Below are 20,814 nucleotides of genomic sequence, written 5' to 3'. Positions count from 1 at the left end.
CCCCCCTATTGCGACAGGGTTGAAAAAACAATAATAAAATAAAGGTAAATAGCCGATGTACAAGCTCAGTACAGTACATGTCACCATGTGCTACGTTGTGATGTTAAAATTGTTACATTTTGGAAAATCTGGGGCAGTTTGGGGAAAGAATTTACAATAATCCATCTATAATTTCCCTTATTGCAAGTACAACAAAGTATGTATGGTTTAAGTGCGTTGGAACTGCATGCGAATGACAAACAAGCAGATGTTGATATTGTTGCATGCAGTCGCAGTCTCTACTCTCCACAGAATTCAAAGTGATTTACAGTACACAGTTTGTCAGGCCACCCACTGGGATTGACTCACAGTAATCACAGCACCATCACACCCAACAAAAACAAGACAAAACCAATCAGTCAAAACAAAAGCCTCGACGTGAAACGAATTCATCTTCTTAAAATGTCTAGACAGTTCTGAAACCGCCCAACTGTGAGTTGTACACACCCAATTTCATTGTGACAGACGATATAAAAAAAACACATTATCAATATTAATTACATTGTGTCTTTTCTGAAATAAATTAAATCGTTTTGCCAATGTAACGTTGCCAATGTAACGTTTTCTGATGGTCAGAGAGAGAGAGAGAGAGAGAGAGAGAGAGAGAGAGAGAGAGAGAGAGAGAGAGAGAGAGAGAGAGAGAGAGAGAGAGAGAGAGAGAGAGAGAGAGAGAGAGAGAGAGAGAGAGAGAGAGAGAGAGAGAGAGAGAGAGAGAGAGAGAGAGAGCACTAATGCAAAACAATTACATCATTCCATCAGAGATGCTCATACTGTATGCCTGCGTCCTGCGTCTCTGACGCACATTATTGAGAAAGGACGCATTCATGCCACCGTCGTAGCGTCCATGGGACGCACTATATAGTTGTCACCAACTACAGAAAAAATAAAAAATATTTGCGGTAAAATCTTTTTTTTTACCGCGAATATTTTACAAATCCACGGGACACCACCATTTTGCATGGCCACATCCTACTTTATAAACAATAAAATCCACGTAGAAATCGCCTTAGAAAGACGATAATAATAATCCATGGACGCCGCCATTTTGCGCATGCTCAGACCGAATAATTTTGTGTAACATTTTTGCGTATAACACAACAAGGGCCGTTAGCGTCTAGCGTCCGCGGCCGTCCGCACAGTTGAAATGTGACGTGAGCAGACTTGATTGTATGGGTAACACATTTAACAAACGTGAATTAAAAATAAACTCAATGTTGTTAGTGGTGTAACATGCCAACAAAAAAGATACTGAAGCCTGCTGCAGGGCAACAGAAAATAGCAAGCCTATTTAGCTATTTTATATAGCAATTTTTTATATGTACTGTATATAGAAATATAAAAATATACTATTTATATAGCCGATTTTATATTTATATTTTGCTATATTAAAATAGCAAGCCTATATTGGTGCTATTTAATTTACTTTATATACTGTTCTATGTTTGCATATACTTTGCACTGTTCTATGTTTGCATACAATTTGCAAATATTACAGTTGTCAGATTTGGAATTGTGTAGATTTCTTTCAGATACATGTTCTGCATGAATACCATATTATAACCATATAAGATGAAACACAAGTTAAAAGCTGTGAATTTTTGTGAGACTCATAAAATGTCCCTGGGACCCATCTAAAAGACAACTAAAAGCAACATCACCGTTCCATTCTGAATAATGAAATAGAAAAACATTTTAATTAGCACATTCCCTGCCATTGACCCTCCCCGCCCCCAGACAGCCTTTGTTTACATCCGTGTCTACAACGTGGCTTCCTTGGCTTGTAGATCTGCTATTTTTGAATAGCCAAAGAACTCTAGAATGACACAGTTGCTTTCCCGGTCTTTATGGGTTACGGTGGGTCAGGCATCTACATTATGCCACCTCGGTGTTCCCCTAGGGAGGACCTTCGGGCACGTCCCACTGGCATCAGGCCCTAGGGGCAGACCGAGGACCAGATGGGGGGATTATATCTCCAGTCCACACTGGCCTTGGAACGCCTCAGGATCCCCCAGGATGAAGTAGCTAATGTCGCCCGGGGAAAGGGAAGCCTGGAACTCTCTGCTGGAACTGTTGCCCCTGTGACCCGGCCCCGGATAAGCGGTAGCGAATAGATAATAATACAATAATAATCGGCTAAAGAGACCTTAAATCAATTCAAAAAAGCTCACCTGTTTTGGCGGTCTTGGTACAGGTGCGTCCGTTGCCGTGGAGCCCGGGCGGGCAGCGTCCACAGACGTATCCGACGTGTGGCGGTCTGCGGTTGATGCACTGCACCCCGGGGAAACACGGCCGGCTGGCGCACGTCGACGACACGTTCGCCGCGACGGACACCGCAGAACCTGGTGACATCACAAACACCACATAATGATGTCACAGTGCTGGATGTTAAATTACAGTATATACCGGAACCCCAATCTACCATGTAAAATCCCCATTGGTGTGGTTCCATTGGTGTGGTCCTAGCCTTGGGCCGGGCCCACCAATGGTGCATATTACTCAAGCAGCCTTACAACTTGAGTTTTGTGTTTTCTTACCCATTCTGGGTAGGGTGAGAGCATTTTAGGTAGGGTGGGGAGGCCCCTAATAAAAGATGATTGGGCCAGCGGCCTCCTTGAGTGAAATCAGCTGGGTTAATTATTTGTTAACTCTGAGAGTACTGCAAATGGACAAACTGACCCATAATCTTGGCCATTTGGTTACATTACTCTCAGATTCAGTGGTGGAAAAAAGTACTCATATGTTTTACTTAAGTAAAAGTAGCAATATTGCAATGTAGAAATACTCTGTTACAAGTAAAAGTCCGGAATTCAAAATTTGAGTAAAAGTACAAACGTATTGGTATCAAAATATACTTAAAGTACCGAAAGTAGAAAGTACTCATTATGCAGAATGTCCCATTTCACAAAGTTTTCAAATGTATAACATGCATAAAAGTCTTTTGAAACTCACCAGAACGGGTTTTCCCATTCCCCGTTGGCGGGCTGACAGCAGAGGTTTCAGAAGCCTTCTCACCCGCTGCGAACTGACCGGGTTTGACCTGATCTGGGATAATACCCGGACCCTTCCACAAACCATCTGATGTCTTCGACTGGGACGGGTCTGGTGTCATTCCTGGGTCTTTCTTGGGAGTGTCGGTGTGGTTTGGTGTGCTTCCCGGGGTCTTCCTCAAGTCGTCGATCCCGGATTGAGACGGGCGTAGCGTGAGAATCCTTGGATTGTTAGCCGTGGTTTGGGACGAGGCCGGGGTTATTCCCGGAGTGTAAGGCCTGATGTTGTTGGGACTGGTGCGGGCCAGGCTACCGCCCGGAGACCTCCGAGGGGGAGGCTCTGGCTTTGGTTTGGACGGGCGCTGGATGACACCTGGGATCCTGGGGACGGTCGAACGAGGAGCAGATGTGGCGCTCATGAGCCTGACGGTGATTAGACCGGGGTCCTCTGAGAGAGAGAGAGAGAGAGAGAGAGAGAGAGAGAGAGAGAGAGAGAGAGAGATATTTATTGTCATGTTATCTTTTATTCTTCAGCACAGCAACAAACATATTGATTTGAATAACACTAAGGCAGTGTTTTTCTACCAATTTTACGTCCAGGACCCCCAAATCAATGTGTATTAGGCCACGGACCCCATTGTTTCCAAAATATAGGTTGGCTATTCTCAAATAGCCGAGAGAGAGAGAGAGAGATGGAAAGGGTGATGGAAAGAGGTAGAGCGAGTGAGAGAGAGAGTTTGTATGTAGATGTCATTGAGGCATGGTTATGAGCCAGGCAGGGAGCTAAGCTAACAGCTAGCACAGTAGGACCCACTGTCATGGGCCGTGTGTGTGTGTGTGTGTGTGTGTGTGTGTGTGTGTGTGTGTGTGTGTGTGTGTGTGTGTGTGTGTGTGTGTGTGTGTGTGTGTGTGTGTGTGTGTGTGCGTTCGTGCATGCACTTTATCAGATAGTCCCCTGAATGTGTCAGTTGGCAAAGTCAAGGTCAATATTAGTCTTGCAAAGCGATTCACTGAGCACCACTTACCCATGAAGGAGATATATTTATGAAAAGCCCTTACAAAACATGGGCCACAATTCAGTGCATTACATCAAGGAGATTCCTCCCAATGCTACACTGATCCACAGCTATGCCAGGCGCACGATGTAACACTGCTTCCCAAACAAAGGCTTGTAACCCATTTTGGGTTGCAACAGTGTTTTTATGGGTCGTGATGTGAGTAAATATCCCATGTTTACTGTATGGTACTTGAGTAAAAAAAAAGTTTTTCTTGAGTGCTACCATTATTAGTTTCTAGTGTTACCTTAACGTGAGTATTTGTCATTTTCTACAGTACACTTTTACTTCACTACATTTCAGGGGGAAATGCTGCATTTATTACTTTTGAGGTGAGGAGTGTTTTGGATATCATGTCCACAGCGCTCTCACACAGCGTGATGCCAGCACTGTTCAAACCCATCAACTATGTTGGTGCTCACTGCTCAAACGTCCTGTCATCTGCGTTATTAGCACAAATAGCTTAGCTGAAACTACGGTAAACATGGACTCGTGGTTGTACTAATGATTCAAACGTCGGGTGGTAAGTTACCGGGTTGTCACATACAATCAGGAGGATCAAATGACCGGCGGTACACCTTTCCAACAGTTGAACTGCTTCCAGCTTGAAGCGCCAAGGTCGCTGCACCACCTGACAGTGACACTTTACTTTGAAGTTTCAGATTATTAATTCATTAAGACCGCAGGAACGCATCTGAGTCATTTCAAATTTCTTTGGCTATTCAAAAAATAGCAGATATACAAGCTCATAGCGCAGCACCGAGTGCCGCACTACGAGCTTGTAGATCTGCTATTTAAAAAATATAATCGTTGCTGTCCGGCAGGAACCAGTTAACTCCATTTTTCCGCTTTTGCATTTTTTTTTCCATAAATCAGTGCTATTGAACACCCTTTACGTCTGTGTGTTGGTAAAAAAGATATTGAACTAATGAAAAGTATTAAAAAGTGCTTCTGACAAAAGCAGCTAACTCCATTGGATCCTCAAACTTTCTACTAAACCAGCTAACTCCAGCAAAGAGGGGTGGAGTTAGCTGGTTTTGCTGACTCCAGGCTCCACCCCCTTTAGACCTCCAACCTCATTGTGAGCTTGGAGGTCCATTCAGCTGTTCTTATCAATGATGAACAAAACCTCCTAACTCCACTTTTGTTTCGTTTTTTTTTTTCATTTCCTGAAAAATGAACAGTTTGGAGTCAGCTGGTTCCTGCCGGACAGCAGAGATATATAATACATGTTTTTTTAAAGCAAACATTTTAACTCAAATCTTTGCTTCTGGGGATTCTACAAATGTCTTCTAAATCCTAACAGTTCTCAAACTTTTTTCATATCAAGGACCAAAATTACATGTATTTGGCCATCTCAAAATATGTTGTTCCAGGGACCCTGGAACAATGAGACTTCATTGATCAGTGGTGTGAAATGACTACACAGATGACCAGAATTAGCTTCAACAATAATATTTGTGGTACTTTTAGTAAGTCATATAAAAAAAAAAAAAACAGGACTCTTATTTGGAACAGAGTACTTGTACACTGTGGTAGATCAGAGTACTTGGTCCAGCGCTGGTAAAGCGTGCGTCCGGTTTTAAGCCTGTTGGAAATGCAAAGCAGACCCTGGCAGCGCTGTGCTCTGCTGCTGCCAGCGGCCCTGACAACAGCTGTGGATGTTTCACACATGAACCATAACCCACCCGCCTGACAACACCACAGAGGAGAAGACAGATGAGGGGGGGGGAGAGAGAGAGAGAGAGAGAGAGAGAGAGAGAGAGAGAGAGAGAGAGAGAGGAGGTGACAGATCAGAGCCAAGGAACATTAAAGGGCAACTTTGCAGACAAATAGGATGGAAGGATAGCAAGTACTCTGTGCGGATCGCTCACTCCATGCACTGCTCCATAATCATTCATATGGGCCTCATCTTCAACCCATTAAGACCGGGAAAGCATTTTAGATTGCAACCACTTGAACTATTATCTTATACTTTGGCTATTCAAAAATAGCAGATCTACAAGCTTATAGCGTGGCATGAGCTTGTAGATCTGCTTTTTCTTTTTTAAATCATGAAAATGTGTGCAAATCTTTGTATATTTATTGTTTTAAAGCGGACATTTGTAACTTAAATCTTTGCTTCTGGGGATTCTACAAATGTCTTCTAAATCCTAACAGTGTTTTGAAAAAACGTATGTTGCTATAATCAGTGGTTCTCAAACTTTTTCATGTCAAGGACCCCCAAGATGATGTGTATTTGGCCCGCGGAAGTGTTCTTGGTCTTAACTCATTCAGTGCCACTGGACGTCTAAAACGTCCAGTGGATATAAGCCCCGAGTGCCACTGGACGTCTAAAACATGTTCAGAACCCAAGATATGATGATTTGAAGATTTGCTGCTCCATTCACTCTTTGTTTAACTTCTTACTGAAAAAGGCTGTATCTCGGTTCCTAAGCCCTTTTTTTTCACAATGAATTTTGGCTGTGGCACTCAGAGCCAAAATTCCATAAATAAGCTGGGCACTGAATGAGTTAATGGGTTAAGATACTCAAAGGAACAGTGCCTATGTACCTGTCCAACCCACTAGACTGAGAGAAACACCAGAGGGAGATCCCACGACCTCGTTCCCCGCAAATTCGACACAAACAATGCATTCTGCTGCACGGCCAGCAACATGCGGAATGCTCCTGTCAAAAGACATAAAGAGACTTGAGTCGCTTCAGTCACTTTAGTCTAAAAGAGCACTTACAGGTGGCTGCAATTCAAAACTGGCCCCTGTAAAAAGTCCAAGCCTACCCCCCCGAACTGTTTACTGTACATATTTGTATTTTTGATTTCTAACGGTTTATATGATGTTTTGCATACTATTGTATATTTGTCTGTCATTAAATGTTTCGGTGAATTGAGTACAAAGGACCCCAATGGAAACAAGCCATAGGCTTTCTTGGGTTTAAAATCCTCTTAGCAGACCTTGTATTGAACAGTACTTTCCTGTGCTTTTGTTTTTACAAACTGCTAATAAAGTATTCAATCAATCAATCAATAGAACATTTTTTTCCAATCAATCAATAGAATATTTTTTTCCAAAATACCAATTCTGCCACTGACGTAATTAACGTGGTATTGTTTTTAATTTGATTTTATAAAAGATCTAGCTCTTGTTCATCACTCGCAGTGACATATTTCATTGTAACACCCCCGGATACGGAAATACCATTTTTTGCCGTGCTCCGTCAGACGCGCTGTTTACAAACTGCTACTACTGGAGAATGGAATGTCGCGGATTGAATATTTGTTCTGTGGGCCACTCACACACCTACCCTGTGTGTCTACAAACAGTTGGACACACGATCATAAGGGATGAACATTTTCTGTGTGAAAAAGTAAATGAACCGTCCAATTTTGACGAGAAATGGCGTGTTTACACGGGGCTGCGAGACAATCGGAATGTTTGTTGTCTGGGCTACGTGCACAGATAGCCTGTGTGTTTACAAATGATTGGACTTGCGAGTTAATAGTATTCAGTATTGATCAATCAATCAATGAAAATACGTTCTCTCATTAAACTAACTTATTTTATTTTTATAAAATAGGGGTTAAGTGGTTAAACTGGCCCTCATTTTGCTGGGGACCCACTGGAACCCCCTCAAGGACCCCTTGGGGTCCATGGACCATACTTTGCGCTGGAAATCAAACCTGGAATTGTGTGGTTATGTGACCCATACCTTAACTGGTTGAGCCAGCAGGAAGCCCTGGATTGACAATAACATCTGAGGGATTCTATACACAGCTCTTTACGTGGTGAGTGAGTGAGTGAGTGAGTGAGTGAGTGAGTGAGTGAGTGAGTGAGTGAGTGAGTGAGTGAGAGAGAGAGAGAGAGAGCGACACGCGCGCGCACACACACACACACACTAGGGGTGTGCCGATACACTCATTTCACGAAACGATACGATACGATATTTGGCTCACAACTTCGATACGATTTCGATACGATACGCACTTTTTTTATTATGAAAATATATGGAGGAGAAAAAAAGAAAATGCAAACAAATAATTCTGTTTTTGCATTATTCAGACATGCAAACTTGTAGCTTTTCAGCTACAATAGCCGTTTTGAATCCAAATAGTATGACACCTGACCCGAAAAAAAAACATGTTGTCACTCTTTTCACTTCGGGGCCGTTTGCATGCCTGATTATTATGATTGTGTAAAAAAAAAAAAAAAAAAAAAAAAAAAATCAAAAACGATATTTTTTTTTCCAAAACGATACATATCGTCGCGAAAACGTAACGCGATATATCGCGGGACGATATATCGGCACACCCCTAACACACACACACACACACACACACACACACACACACACACACACACACACACACACACACACACACACACACACACACACACACACACACACACACAGGCAGAGACAGAGAGATGATAAGGAGCATTTTGAACATTTGTATGTAAAGACCTCCATTTGGTTATATGACAAAAGATACGTTTATTATTTATTATTGTTTCCTTGTAGTTTGGTTGGAGCAGACAGCTCAACAGAAGAGCCTGCAGTTTTTCATTATAATCTCAGGTTCTCGGGTACTGCCTGTAATAAGATCCAGATCTTTGTGGGAAAGGAATCCATGTCTGTTATCTGTGTTCTGTAGAGAGGACTGCAAAACCCATTCCACCGCGGCCAAGTCATTTACCCTTGTAAACGACTTGTATTCTATCTTTACAACTTTACAAGTGCACAAAATATGCCAATAAATTGGGTCACTACATCTGATCCCCGCAAAGCTAAAAACACGTGTTATGGAAACAAGTGACATTATCTAAACTACTTAAGTCCTATTTTATATTTTGCCAAGGACATCTGGCAATCAGAAGGTCAAAAGTCCACCCCCCCCGGCCCGCCCAGTATACGCATCCGACACCCCCCCATCATAAGCATCTGAGCACCCATCAGCTGGGTGAAGCTAGAACTGCAGGAGAATAAAGGTCTAAGGATTGTATCTCTGAGCTAGAGTCCTTGAGTGTTGCTCAAACCAATTGATCATTTTTGACACATTAGCTTGCTGCTTTGGACTGATAGTACTGCAAGTAGCCTTATGCTTTGAACCCACCAAAATAATTTGCCACACACGCGTTTTTTTTGCTCACGCAGGTCTGGTCAATGCATTTCAATGACAATGCGCGTGGACAAACTTTCTTCGCGTGCGGAAGTGGAGCGTCCGTGTGCGTCTGCATTCACTATCATGGAGAAGAAGGAAATCAGCGTCCGTGCGCTTATGCTTGCGTGCCTGGTGGGTTTCAAGCATTACGAACCACACGCGAGCCATGTGGCCCGCCTGGAGCCTATCTCCTGTTTCCTTAGTGCATCGGTTCTCAAAGTGGGGTCCGGGGACCCCAAGGGGTCCTTGAGGGGGTTCCAGGGGGTCCCCAGATAAATGATGGATCGTTAGGAACCAAATGGACCCTTATGTGGTTGTAACTCTGAGAGTGTACAAATGGAACCAAATGGTTTGGTTCCATTTGTACACTCTCAGAGTTATGGTGGTCCGTGGTCTAATGCAGGGGTTCTCAAAGTGGCCCTACATACTGTATATCGGCTATTTTCAAAATATCTTGACATCCTTTGAAAATGTCTGAATATTTTTGAGAATGTTCACACCACAAATCTTGCATGGGGGGTCCTTGGCACAAAATCTTTTCAGATGGGGGTCCGCGGCCAAATTCACATTCATTTAGGGGTCCTTCATATGAAAAAGTTTGAGAACCACTGCCTTAGTGTGATGCAGCTTTGAAGTACAAGTGCACTTCCTGGATATGACGCTAGTGTGTCATATGATGTCCAAGTAAACCCCATGGACAAGACACTGGTATGTTGCAGGGACTTGCATGGACCCTTGATGCTGGGTGCCAAGCAGGGAGGAATTGGGTACCATTTTTTGTACTCTTCACTCAAACTGGGATTGGAACCCCCAACCCCCAACACCCAATCTCAGGGTGTACACTCTACAAGGCCACTGGGCTGGTTGCCGACGGATACACACTGGTGAATGCGTAAAGACAATTTGAGCTTACCTGCACATGCGACTCCATCTCCCAGCATGCCTTGGGGGCAGGGGCCACAGCTGTAGGAACCGAAGCTGTTGATACAAGGAGCTCCAGGGTAGCATGGCTTCTTCTCGCACTCATTAATGTCCTCCCTGCACGTCACACCTACACACACAAGAGAAGTGTGTTCGTGTGTATGTACACAACATAACAAAAACTAGACATGCAAGCAAAGGGTTAAAGGTACGCTTCGTCCATTTTCAACCTATCTTCATATAGTTGGTCACTAATGGCTAAAGGTAGCACCATAAAGGCAGCACCATAACAGAGACATCATTGGTAGGCAGGTGTGGTAAAGACAAGATGTCTAAAAAATATATTTAATGCAAGAACAACAGCTTCTATTTCAGCATGCAAACTTTCCAGGGAGATAGAGGCTGTAGTTTCTATTAGCTTGGAATCCCCATCGATGATGTCATTGGTAGGCAGGTTTCTGAACTGTCCACAGCCCACCAAAGACAACTTGAGTTAGAAGACAGAAATGGTGCCATCTTATAATGAGCATTAAGTGAGGACCAATTATATGAAGGTTGAAATGCTCCTTTAACTGAAATAAAAATGAAAAGTGTGTTTACGAAACTAACTAAAAAACTAAAATATTTTTTGTCTTTGTCAAATTATTTCGTACATGACGCTGCATCTGCACCAGACTTCTCAAAGCGAGCGTATGCGTGGCACATACAGCGTGTTTGTTTAGATCCAATTGATATCAAATGATACCGGCTACACCAGGCGTGCGGATATGCGAGTACGCAGGCTTTCAAAATAGGACTGGATCTAAAAGTGTGTGTGTGCGTATATGCGCATGTGTGCGCAAATTCTCTGCTGTAGATCGGCCGTGAGCCTAGAAATTGGGTGGTGGAAGTGAAATCTTCCAATCTTTTGGCCATGCAACTTTTACCTTAATATACTTCAAAGGGTATGTTTTTATTACATAATCAGGGGTGCACATAACTTTTTTTGTCTAGTTCTCAGGGGAGCGCCTGGATATGTTACTTGGTGCGCACCAAATAAATAAATAAATACATTTTACCGCGACACGTCTCGCAGGATGGATAAAAGAGGGATACATGAATAACTTGTCTGTGCAATGGTCTGCATGATGCGGAGCAGCGGGACCCCGCTTCTCGTGAATGATTAGCACTCCCGACATTAACTCCAAGCCTCGTCAAGAGGGCGACTCCGATCCCGGCTGCTCCTGTTATCAATTGTTTGCACTATGTTGATGTGCTCTTTGCTTTTCTCATGCTTATGCTGGGTGACTGAAATTATTTGTCCCTGTATAAAAGGCGCTGCTTTTATCCGCCAGATTGGGATGTTCACGGCATATTTTGCACCAAATCACGATGCGTTGTTCATCATCGGTGACGAGTGCATGTAGCGCAGGCAGCAGCTTGCTGTGTGCGCTGTGTCAGGATTCGAGGCCACACTCACACATGTGCAGCATGCGTCCCCTCCCCCTCCGCCTCTGCCCATGGGTGTGTATGGGAAGCGTATGGGGCGGACGCGTGCATCAGCGTGAATGTGTGAGTGTGGCTTCAAGAAGTAAATTCCTGTCCCCCCTGTGCCAGCTGTTGGTACGCGAGAGCGCCTCGCTTCGCGCACTTGCGCACCAGTTATGTGCACCCCTGTACATAATACTTTTAATGTGTCATTTTTGAACAAATACCGAATAAAAAAAAAACTAATTCTGAAACGAAATAAAACTAAACTAAACCTAGATCTTTACAAAACTAAAACAAAAAAATATATAATGAAGAAATCAAAACTACAATTGCGTTGGTGTGTGTGTGTGTGTGTGTGTGTGTGTGTGTGTGTGTGTGTGTGTGTGTGTGTGTGTGTGTGTGCCTGCATCCATGCGTGCATGTGCGTGTGACTCACCTGTCAGCCCTGTGGGACATTCACAGCTGTAGCCGCCGGCCGCGTTGACGCACGCGCCGGCCGTGCACGGGGACGACGCGCAGCGGTCCACCTCCTGCTCGCAGAGGTCACCTCGCGACCCCTCGGGACACACGCACAGGAACCTCCCACTGCCTGCTGGGAAATTAACGTCCGTCACGCACGTGCCCCCGTTCTGACAGCCGCACGGCACCACCTCCACCTGTAGGGGGAGACACACACACACACACACACACACACACACACACACACACACACACACACGCACACACACACACACACTGCTTAACTCCTCTCCTCTCCTGCCTCCTCTCCTCTTTCCTTTCCCACCTCTCCTCTCCTCTCCTCTAGTCCCATCCTCTTCTCTCACTGCTTTGCTTGTTACATGATGTGTTGCTGTCAGGCAGAAACCTTGTATTTATTTATTCGCGCAAATGTAGTGAAAGTAACCAATCTACAACTCACACAGCTTGTAAATCTGCTATTTTTGAAACATTTCGAAAGTCAAAGTGATATAATATTTATCCAATGAAAAGTATCAAGAGCTAGTAACTAAATAATAACTAACCCACCCGACAGCAATCATTTGCCCCAATGTATACTATATCTCTGCTGTCAGGCAGAAACCAGCTAACTCCAAAATGTTCATTCATTTGTTTTTTTTCATCAAAAACAAAACAAAAAGTGGAGTTAGGCGGTTAGGAGGTTTTGTTCATCGTTGATAACAGCTACAAGGGGGTGGAGCCTGGAGTCAGCAAAACCAGCTAACTCCACCCCCCTTTGTTGGACTTCGCTGGTTTAGCAGAAAGTTTGAGGATTCAATGGAGTTAGCTGGTTTTGTCAGAAGCACTTTTTAATACTTTTCATTGGCTCAATATTGTTTTAACCAACACACAGACGTAAAGGGTGTTCAATAGCACTGATTAATGGGGAAAAAAATGGAGTTAGCTGGTTTCTGCCCAGCAGCAACAAAATGTGTCTTTTATTTTTCAAATTGTAGTTTAAAGATGGTTTTGTCATTTGGAAATTATAAAAAAAAGAAAAAGGAAAAATAAAATGACCGGCTCTGCCTGGAATGGACCTGATGGCCTCTCCTCCCCTCACCTCCACGTGGGTGGTGCTCTGGGCGTTGCACTCGTCCGACAGCGCGAAGCGGAAGGAGCGGCGAGGCCTCCGCTCCTCGCGGGGAACCTTCCAGATGAGGAGACCCGCCGGGGAGAGCTGCACCTCCTCCTCCTCCTCCGTCGTCTCTTCCTCCTTCTGCTCCTGGTCCTCCTCTAGCTGGAAGAGGAGCGCGGAGCCCTCGGGGTCCGAGGCGGAGAACTGGAAGACAAAGTTCTCCCCGGGGAACGTCCTCAGCAGGCCCGCGGGACGGTGGAAGGTCGGGGGCTCGTTCACTGTGAGGGGGGGAGAGGAGAGATGATAGGACAGTGGTTCTCAAACTTTTTTCCATGTCAAGGACCCCCAAAAATCATATGTATTTGGCCGCGGACCTCGCATCTCAAAAATATTGTTCCAGGGACCCCCCAGAAGCAAAGATTTGAGTTAAAAATGTTCGCTTTAAAAATATATATTTGAATATATATCTAAATATATATATATATTCAAACATTTGCACACATTTTCAAGATTTTTATCAAAAATAGCAGATCCACAAGCTCATATCGTGGCACCAAGTGCTGCGCTATAAGCTTGTATATTTTCTATTTTTGAATAGCTAAAGTATAATAATCATAATATAATAATAATAGTTAAAGTGGTTAAAATGATTGCTATATCAACTACTTTTGCTGGGGACCCCCTGGTACCCCCGCAAGGACCCCTGGGGGTCCCCAGACCCCACTTTGAGAACCTATGTGAAAGGGGAGAAGAGAACAGGAAAAGAAAGAGAAAGAGAAGTCAGTGTGTGTTGTTTGTCTTAACCTCTTAAGCCCTATATACTTTGTTGACTGGAGTCCCCCAGGGCGCTATCCTAGATCTTCTACTATTTCCCTCTAAACCAAAGCTCACAACGCGTTGCAACCCGATGCTTTGTGAGCTCATAGGTCTTGTGAGTTTGTCGACTGAAGTTAATGTTTAAGAAAGGGATAGTTCATCCCCCAATTTTTTTTTCCTATCGATTAGTCACCCCATGGAGACTTGAATTCATTGATATTGTTTTGTTTTTGTCACATTCCTAAGCCAATAAGTTGATGACCAGCGGACCGGTAGGCTGCGGTTCCGGTAGGCTGCGGTTCCGGTAGGAGACACAAAGGGTCTTTGTGTCTCCTACCGGAACCGCTGCTCGTCATCAAATTATTAGCTTAGGAATGCGACAAAAACAAAAAGAAATCCATGAATTCAAGTCTCATTTTGGGGGTGAACTATCCCTTTATAGACGGGTTTCCGAGCGACGTCATCACAGAGCAGAATGCGCAATCTGCGCATGCCTGGGGGTGGAAGGCGCGTTCGAAAATACAGCCCTGAGCGGCAGTGAGCGCACTGGCCAATACAAACTAATAGGCGAGTGTGCTCCGGTGCGTAATTTCCAAACGCACCCATAGGCTTCCCCCCGCAGCTGCGCGGTCATATTCCTCTCAATGTTTACTAACAGGAAACCTGTCTACAGTATAAGGCCCAATCAGGGATTATTTTGGATATACAGTAACAGGGTCAGTATAAATTAGGGTTAGGGTTAACATACAATTCTGAAAACAATTTAATTTATAGTTGGGGAAATAAACAATTTGAAAATTGCTTACTTAGGTCTGTTTAACGCCAAAGTTTACAATAATTTCCAATGTAAACAAACCAAATACAGCCCCAAAGACAGTGAATACAGGTGTATTTGATGTCTAATGTTAAGTCATTTTATCTAGAGCCGAGTCATCTCTGTATATACGGTAGGTTGTAGTGTAGAGGGAAAACCGAAAGGGACCTAATATAGAGCCCTTGTGATTCGTGAATCCGGTCAACTAAGTATAGAGTTAAAAATGTTAAAGTTTAAAAAAAATATACCTAAAAATAAACATAAAATATAAACATTTTGTATTTTTCAGGTGAATTTGGACCCACTAATGTCCAGCCACCTCCCTCAACGGGAACACACAGGCACGTGCCTATAATCCCTATGCGTTAAAGCGGCCACGCTTACAACCCGGAACAGACCACCCAGAAGAACGTGGTAGTCTAACACATGTTATTTTTCGTGTATCAAAGAAACAAAGCAATTGCTGCCTAGAGAATGTTTTTTTTCTCCCTTTGTTTTTATTATTTCTGAAGATGCTTTTCCTGTATTCATGAATTTCCTCATGGGCCAGATCAAACATCTGGTCCGCGAAAAACCCAGACGCCGGACGTCCACCCCCACCCGCCCCCCACCCGCCCATGATCTGAAAGGTCCCCCAGCTCTCCTGTGCAGCAGTCATTAGTGTGTCATTAAGCAGGATGGATATCCGTCCTGTTGTTGTCCCCGCTCCTCTCTCAGCAGGAGCACATCAAAAAGCAACAACCACAGACAGAGGCCATCTGCCTGGGAAGGGCTGGGATGGGCTCCCCAACAAGCCCTGGCCTGTTGGCCTGTCGATCTTCACACACACACAACGTCAAAGCCCCAGTCTGTTGTCTCTTTATTAATGGAACACAAGCAGAGTTAACCTGCCCCTGTCCCCCCAGTCTGTTGTCTCTTTAAATGCATTGGTTCTCAAGCCGGTGTCCGCGGGGACCCCCAGGGGTCCTTGAGAGGGGGTTCCAGGGGATTACCCAGCAAAATGAGGAACAGTTTAACCACCCTTTTTCACACATCTGCCTATTTTGTACTTTGCCTATTCAAACATATTTAAAACATATTTTATGGGGGTCTCTGCCCCAAAAAACAAATTAAAATAATTATTATGGGGGTCCATGGCCAAATACAAATATATATATATATATAAAAAGTAACTGAGAAACTGTCTATTATGGCGGTCCATGGCACGAAAACTTTACAAATGGGGGGTCCATGGCCAAATACATTTGGGGGTCCTTTGGGGGGTTTGAGAACCGCTGCTTTGAAGTGTCAAATAAATCCACCAGTCTGAAGCAACTTCCCCTGAAAATGTATTTGGACCCCTTAAAAATTGGTACTTTCTCCTGATTGGCTGAGATTTTGACACCTACCGGAAAATGTATGTTCTGTTTATTAAAGAGCTGGAGATACGGAGAGACTCCTGTTACTGAACAAACACTCTATAGCAATGATTACTATCAGAATATAGTGCTTTAACCTTTTAACAAAATACTTTTTGTTTTAAAACAAAAAAATATCACTTACCCTACCTTTAAGCCCTATTTCAAAAGTAGTGAAATTAAGCTTCTTCACTATTTTTGAACATTTCTGAAAATGTTTAAAGTGTCTGTCAATTTCTGAACATGTGCTTTGCAATTAGAACTTTTGAATACTTTTGAGTATTTACTTGAGTGTGTATATATATATATATATATATATATATATATATATATATATATATATATACTTTGTCCACCACTGGGTCTGGACTGGGGTTGCTATGCTATGATGATCAATTTTCCATATTTGGGTGGGTCAACACAACAGGGCATCGGCTTCGATGATTGGCCGGCCTTTGCGTGACGTTTGTGCTGCTGAACCAATATAAGCAGTAGGCAGCTCTCAGCAAAAAGGATTCGATTGTTTCACAGATACATAGCTAATCTAGCAAGCCTGATTTGATACACAGGTTGTTGCTGCTGTCAGAGATGTTCTGCTGGACGGTGAATCTGAAAGGGCCAGACGGTGGTGAAAATCGCATCGAACTTGCAACAATCGCAGCGAAGCACAAGGTGTACTTATTCGATCAGCTGCGCGTATACGTCTTAAACACGGTGTCTTTGCGCTGGACGACGTTGCACCCAACGGGCACCGAAAGAGAGTCCTACATGCGCCAGGGCCACGTAGCTGTGCTCATAGGGGATGTCATCTACATGTGGGGGGGTCTACTTAACGGCAAAATTCTTTATGCGTTTGACGTCGAGCGCTGGCACTCTGAGGATGATTTAGATGCATAAGTATCTGGCACTCAATGTGTTAAGAGTTCAATTAACACTAAGGACGTATAAGGACCCCCAGTTTGATATGCATTAGGCCGTCTGGTTCTTAACCTTTTCTGGATCAGGGCCCACTTGAAAATCTTGCGCATTCTCAGCCCACCCATCTGAACACTTGACAGTGCTGGTGCACCGTAACAGGTCCAATGTTACCCATTATTGCACAAAATTGTAACCTGAGTGTTTAAAGTATAGATTATTATAGATTATAGCTAGCCATGTAACGATTTGTCGTAAATCAATTTAAATCGAACGGGTGACGATTTTAAATCAATTTAATAATAAGATCAATTGAATAGATTGCGATGCAACCAGCAGAGGGCGCAATCGAGCTAGACTCCTCCCTTCCTTCTTCGCCTACTATTAGTTGTTTATTTGAAGAGGTTTTCTTTATAATTGATTTCATCTGGGATATACGTTTTTAAAATTCATTTATTTCATAAGACTTACATATTTAAAAGTTATTATTTTACAAAGAAAAACGTATATGCCTTAATGTGTACCTTACAGTTAATGCATATACCTAATGAATAAAAAGGCATTCTTTAATTTCATATATTAAAAATAGGATACGAGAAAATACAGTTGTTAAAAAATAAATAACAACAATAATAACAAAAATGGAACCATCGTATAATGAGCATTAGTGCGGACCAATTATATGAAGATCAGACCATGTATTGATCAATCAATCGATAGTCTTGGATAAATGGAACTAACATAGCAGGCTATACTTTAAGTAAGTTTTATCGGCATCGCAATGAAAACTCACTTTTCAAGGTTTTAAAGAAAATAAATACCGTGCCATTTCTTTTTTCACATAACGTACGAGTATATAGGTGTATACTTGGAATTAGAGCTCTAAATGGGACCGTCTGCATAACGAGTACTTTTACTTTTGGTACTTTAGGTACATTTTGATACCAATACTTACGTACTTTTACTCAAGTACATTTTGAATTCCGGACTTTTACTTGGTATTTTTACTTAACCCATTAATACATTTTTAGATTTGAGCTAAAAAGCATTATTTTACACTTTGGGCTATTCAAAAAATAGCAGATATACAAGCTCGTACCGCGCTACGAGCTTGTAGATCTGCTATTTTTGAAAATTCGTGAAAATGTGTGCAGATCTTTGAATATATATATTTTTAAAGCGAACATTTTTAACTCAAATCTTTGCTTCTTGGGGTCCCTGGAACAAAATATTTTGATGGGGGTCCGCGGCCAAATATATATAATTTTGGGGGTCCTTGACATGAAAAAGATTGAGCACCACTGATATAGAAACATACGTTTTTCAGAAAAGTTGAGATTTAGGTGACTTTTTCCACCACTGAGTATTCTACATAATGATAAACAGAGCTGAGGTCCAGAGCCTGGGAATGGGAGCTCTACTTGGAATGTCCTCACGGCCCACCAGTGGGCCCTGCCCCACAGTTTGAGAGTCACTGCATTCGGGCCACAGACCCCTATTTGATACCTCAGTCTCTGGGAACCCAATTTTCACTGTAAAACCCTCAGCGCTACAAATGGAACCGTACCTTGATTGAGCGACCAGGAGAACTTGGAGGCATCGGGGTCACAGATGAGACAGGGGCTGGAGAGACTGGAGTCTCCCTCCGCAAAGCACATCCCATCTATTGTACAGGTCCTCTCCTGAGAGAGACACACACACAGAGAGAGAGAGAGAGAGAGAGCGAGAGCGAGAGCGAGAGCGAGAGAGACACACACACACACACACACACACACACACACACACACACACACACACACACACACACACACACACACACACACACACAGAGACAGACAGAGAGAGAGAGAGACAGAGAGAAAGAGAGAAAGAGAGAGAGAGAGAGAGTACGCGTCAAATGGAAAGACAGGAAGGAGAGAAAAAAATGAGTTGGAGGAGTCGTGAAGACATCCAGTTTTTAAATCATTAACTCCGAACTTCAAAAAAGTTAAAGCAGTTTCCAGAGAACGGCTATAAAATGTATTTGGGGCAACATTTTCACTCTTCAGCAACACGCTGATTTGTTCTCACTCTCTCTCTCTCTCTCTCTCTCTCTCTCTCTCCCCCTCTCTGGACACGCAGTATAACAGACAGGATATGAGCTATAAATAATCTAACATAACATCTCTACCTCAGGTAATTCAATTTGATTCAACATTGGCAAGCATGGATTATCCCCTGGCATTTGTATGTGTGTGTGTGTGTGTGTGTGTGTGTGTGTGTGTGTGTGTGTGTGTGTGTGTGTGTGTGTGTGTGTGTGTGTGTGTGTGTGTGTGTGTGTGTGTGTGTCTCTGTGTGTGTGTGTGTGTGTGTGTGTGTGTGTGTGTGTGTGTGTGTGTGTGTGTGTGTGTGTGTGTGTGATCGTGTGCGTGCATGCGTGCATGCATGCATGCGTGTGTGTGTGCGTCCGTGCGTCCATGCGGGCTGTGTTTGTGCTAGGAGAGGTGCGTGCCTGGGGGTTTAAATGAGACATCTGCTCCATGCTGGGACCAGGGAGGGAGAGAAAGCATGTTCTGCTTATCTGCTTGCTTGCTTGATTCATCCAACATCTAAGTGCTATCGCAGACATGAGCCTGCAACACGTCCCACACTGGCCATGCAACAATGCTCCGCTGCACATCAACGTTCAAACAACTGGTAACAACTGCACGCGCGCTGGAGGTCTCCGTTTTAGCACCGCTTCTCACATTTCATTGCTGGGGGAGAAACCTCTCCTCTCCATATAGTAGCGTTACATAAATGAATGCGCTACTTCGTCATGCTACAGTGTCACACAAAAGTATTCAGAAATAGCTAAAATAGCCGATATAACCTCAAAACGTGTCGCATCGGGACACGTTTTTGTGTGTGTGTGTGTGTGTGTGTGTGTGTGTGTGTGTGTGTGTGTGTGTGTGTGTGTGTGTGTTAATTTTGGCTATTTTTTTATTTTAAAAATATTTAGTTTTAGTCATAGTCTGTTGAATAAAATTCTGTTTAGTTTTTGTAATATTTTATTCACCTGAAATATTTTACTTCAAGTCTAGTTTTAGTCAACTAAATATCATAATATTTTAGTTGATTAAATCTACAGTTGCTCAAAAAAGTTGACTACAATTTATTTTTGACGGGCCGTGATGCAATCGAAATGGCTGATTTCCACTTACTGTAGCTGCATGCCGAAAATAGATGATCTACAAGCTCTGTTGTGAGCTCTGTTGTGAGCTTGTAGATCAGCTATTTTCGGTTGGTGACACCCACACGCACCCATGATGACTTGTCTTAGTTCTACTGGATCTCTTCTCCACTAATCCCTCCCAAACATTTTTGTCTAGTTTTTATCTGTCGACGAAATCGTCAGTGAAAAAAGGATGTCATTTTTCGTCATAGTTTTAGTCGACGAAATCAACACTGATTTGAATATAACAGATTTGGACATATGAAGTTTTCACCCGACAGCAACGATTTTGCGTTTTATAAGACACTCAGCACTATGTTTTGCTTGTCTGTCTCTCTGTCTGTCTGTCTATCTATCTGCGATGAAAGAGACCACCAACTCAGGTCTCCCGAATCACTGACCTCCACACCCTCCTGTCAGAGCACGTGAGCGGGTGGAAATGCCACTCGGTGCTCCAGGGGGCAGGTTTCACACTCG

At 43.3% G+C, this 20,814-nt stretch overlaps 1 protein-coding gene across 1 annotated transcript in view; it reads right to left on the bottom strand.

Annotated features, from left to right (window-relative positions):
- LOC311041105 (von Willebrand factor D and EGF domain-containing protein) overlaps positions 1 to 20,814 on the bottom strand; it is a 94,083-nt gene that overhangs the window by 25,125 nt on the left and 48,144 nt on the right. The window contains exons 19-24 of the mRNA XM_084051579.1: positions 18,712 to 18,826; positions 13,188 to 13,480; positions 12,066 to 12,285; positions 10,152 to 10,289; positions 2,989 to 3,474; positions 2,208 to 2,378 (exon numbers count right to left, since the gene is read on the bottom strand). Of these exons, the coding sequence (XP_083907705.1) occupies positions 2,208 to 2,378; positions 2,989 to 3,474; positions 10,152 to 10,289; positions 12,066 to 12,285; positions 13,188 to 13,480; positions 18,712 to 18,826 (1,423 nt within the window). The remainder of the gene's footprint in view (positions 1 to 2,207; positions 2,379 to 2,988; positions 3,475 to 10,151; positions 10,290 to 12,065; positions 12,286 to 13,187; positions 13,481 to 18,711; positions 18,827 to 20,814) is intronic.

Source organism: Gymnoscopelus microlampas (assembly GCF_963454915.1).
Source record: "Gymnoscopelus microlampas genome assembly, chromosome: 24".
NCBI lineage: Eukaryota > Metazoa > Chordata > Actinopteri > Myctophiformes > Myctophidae > Gymnoscopelus > Gymnoscopelus microlampas.
This window is presented reverse-complemented; position numbering and strand designations above follow the sequence as displayed.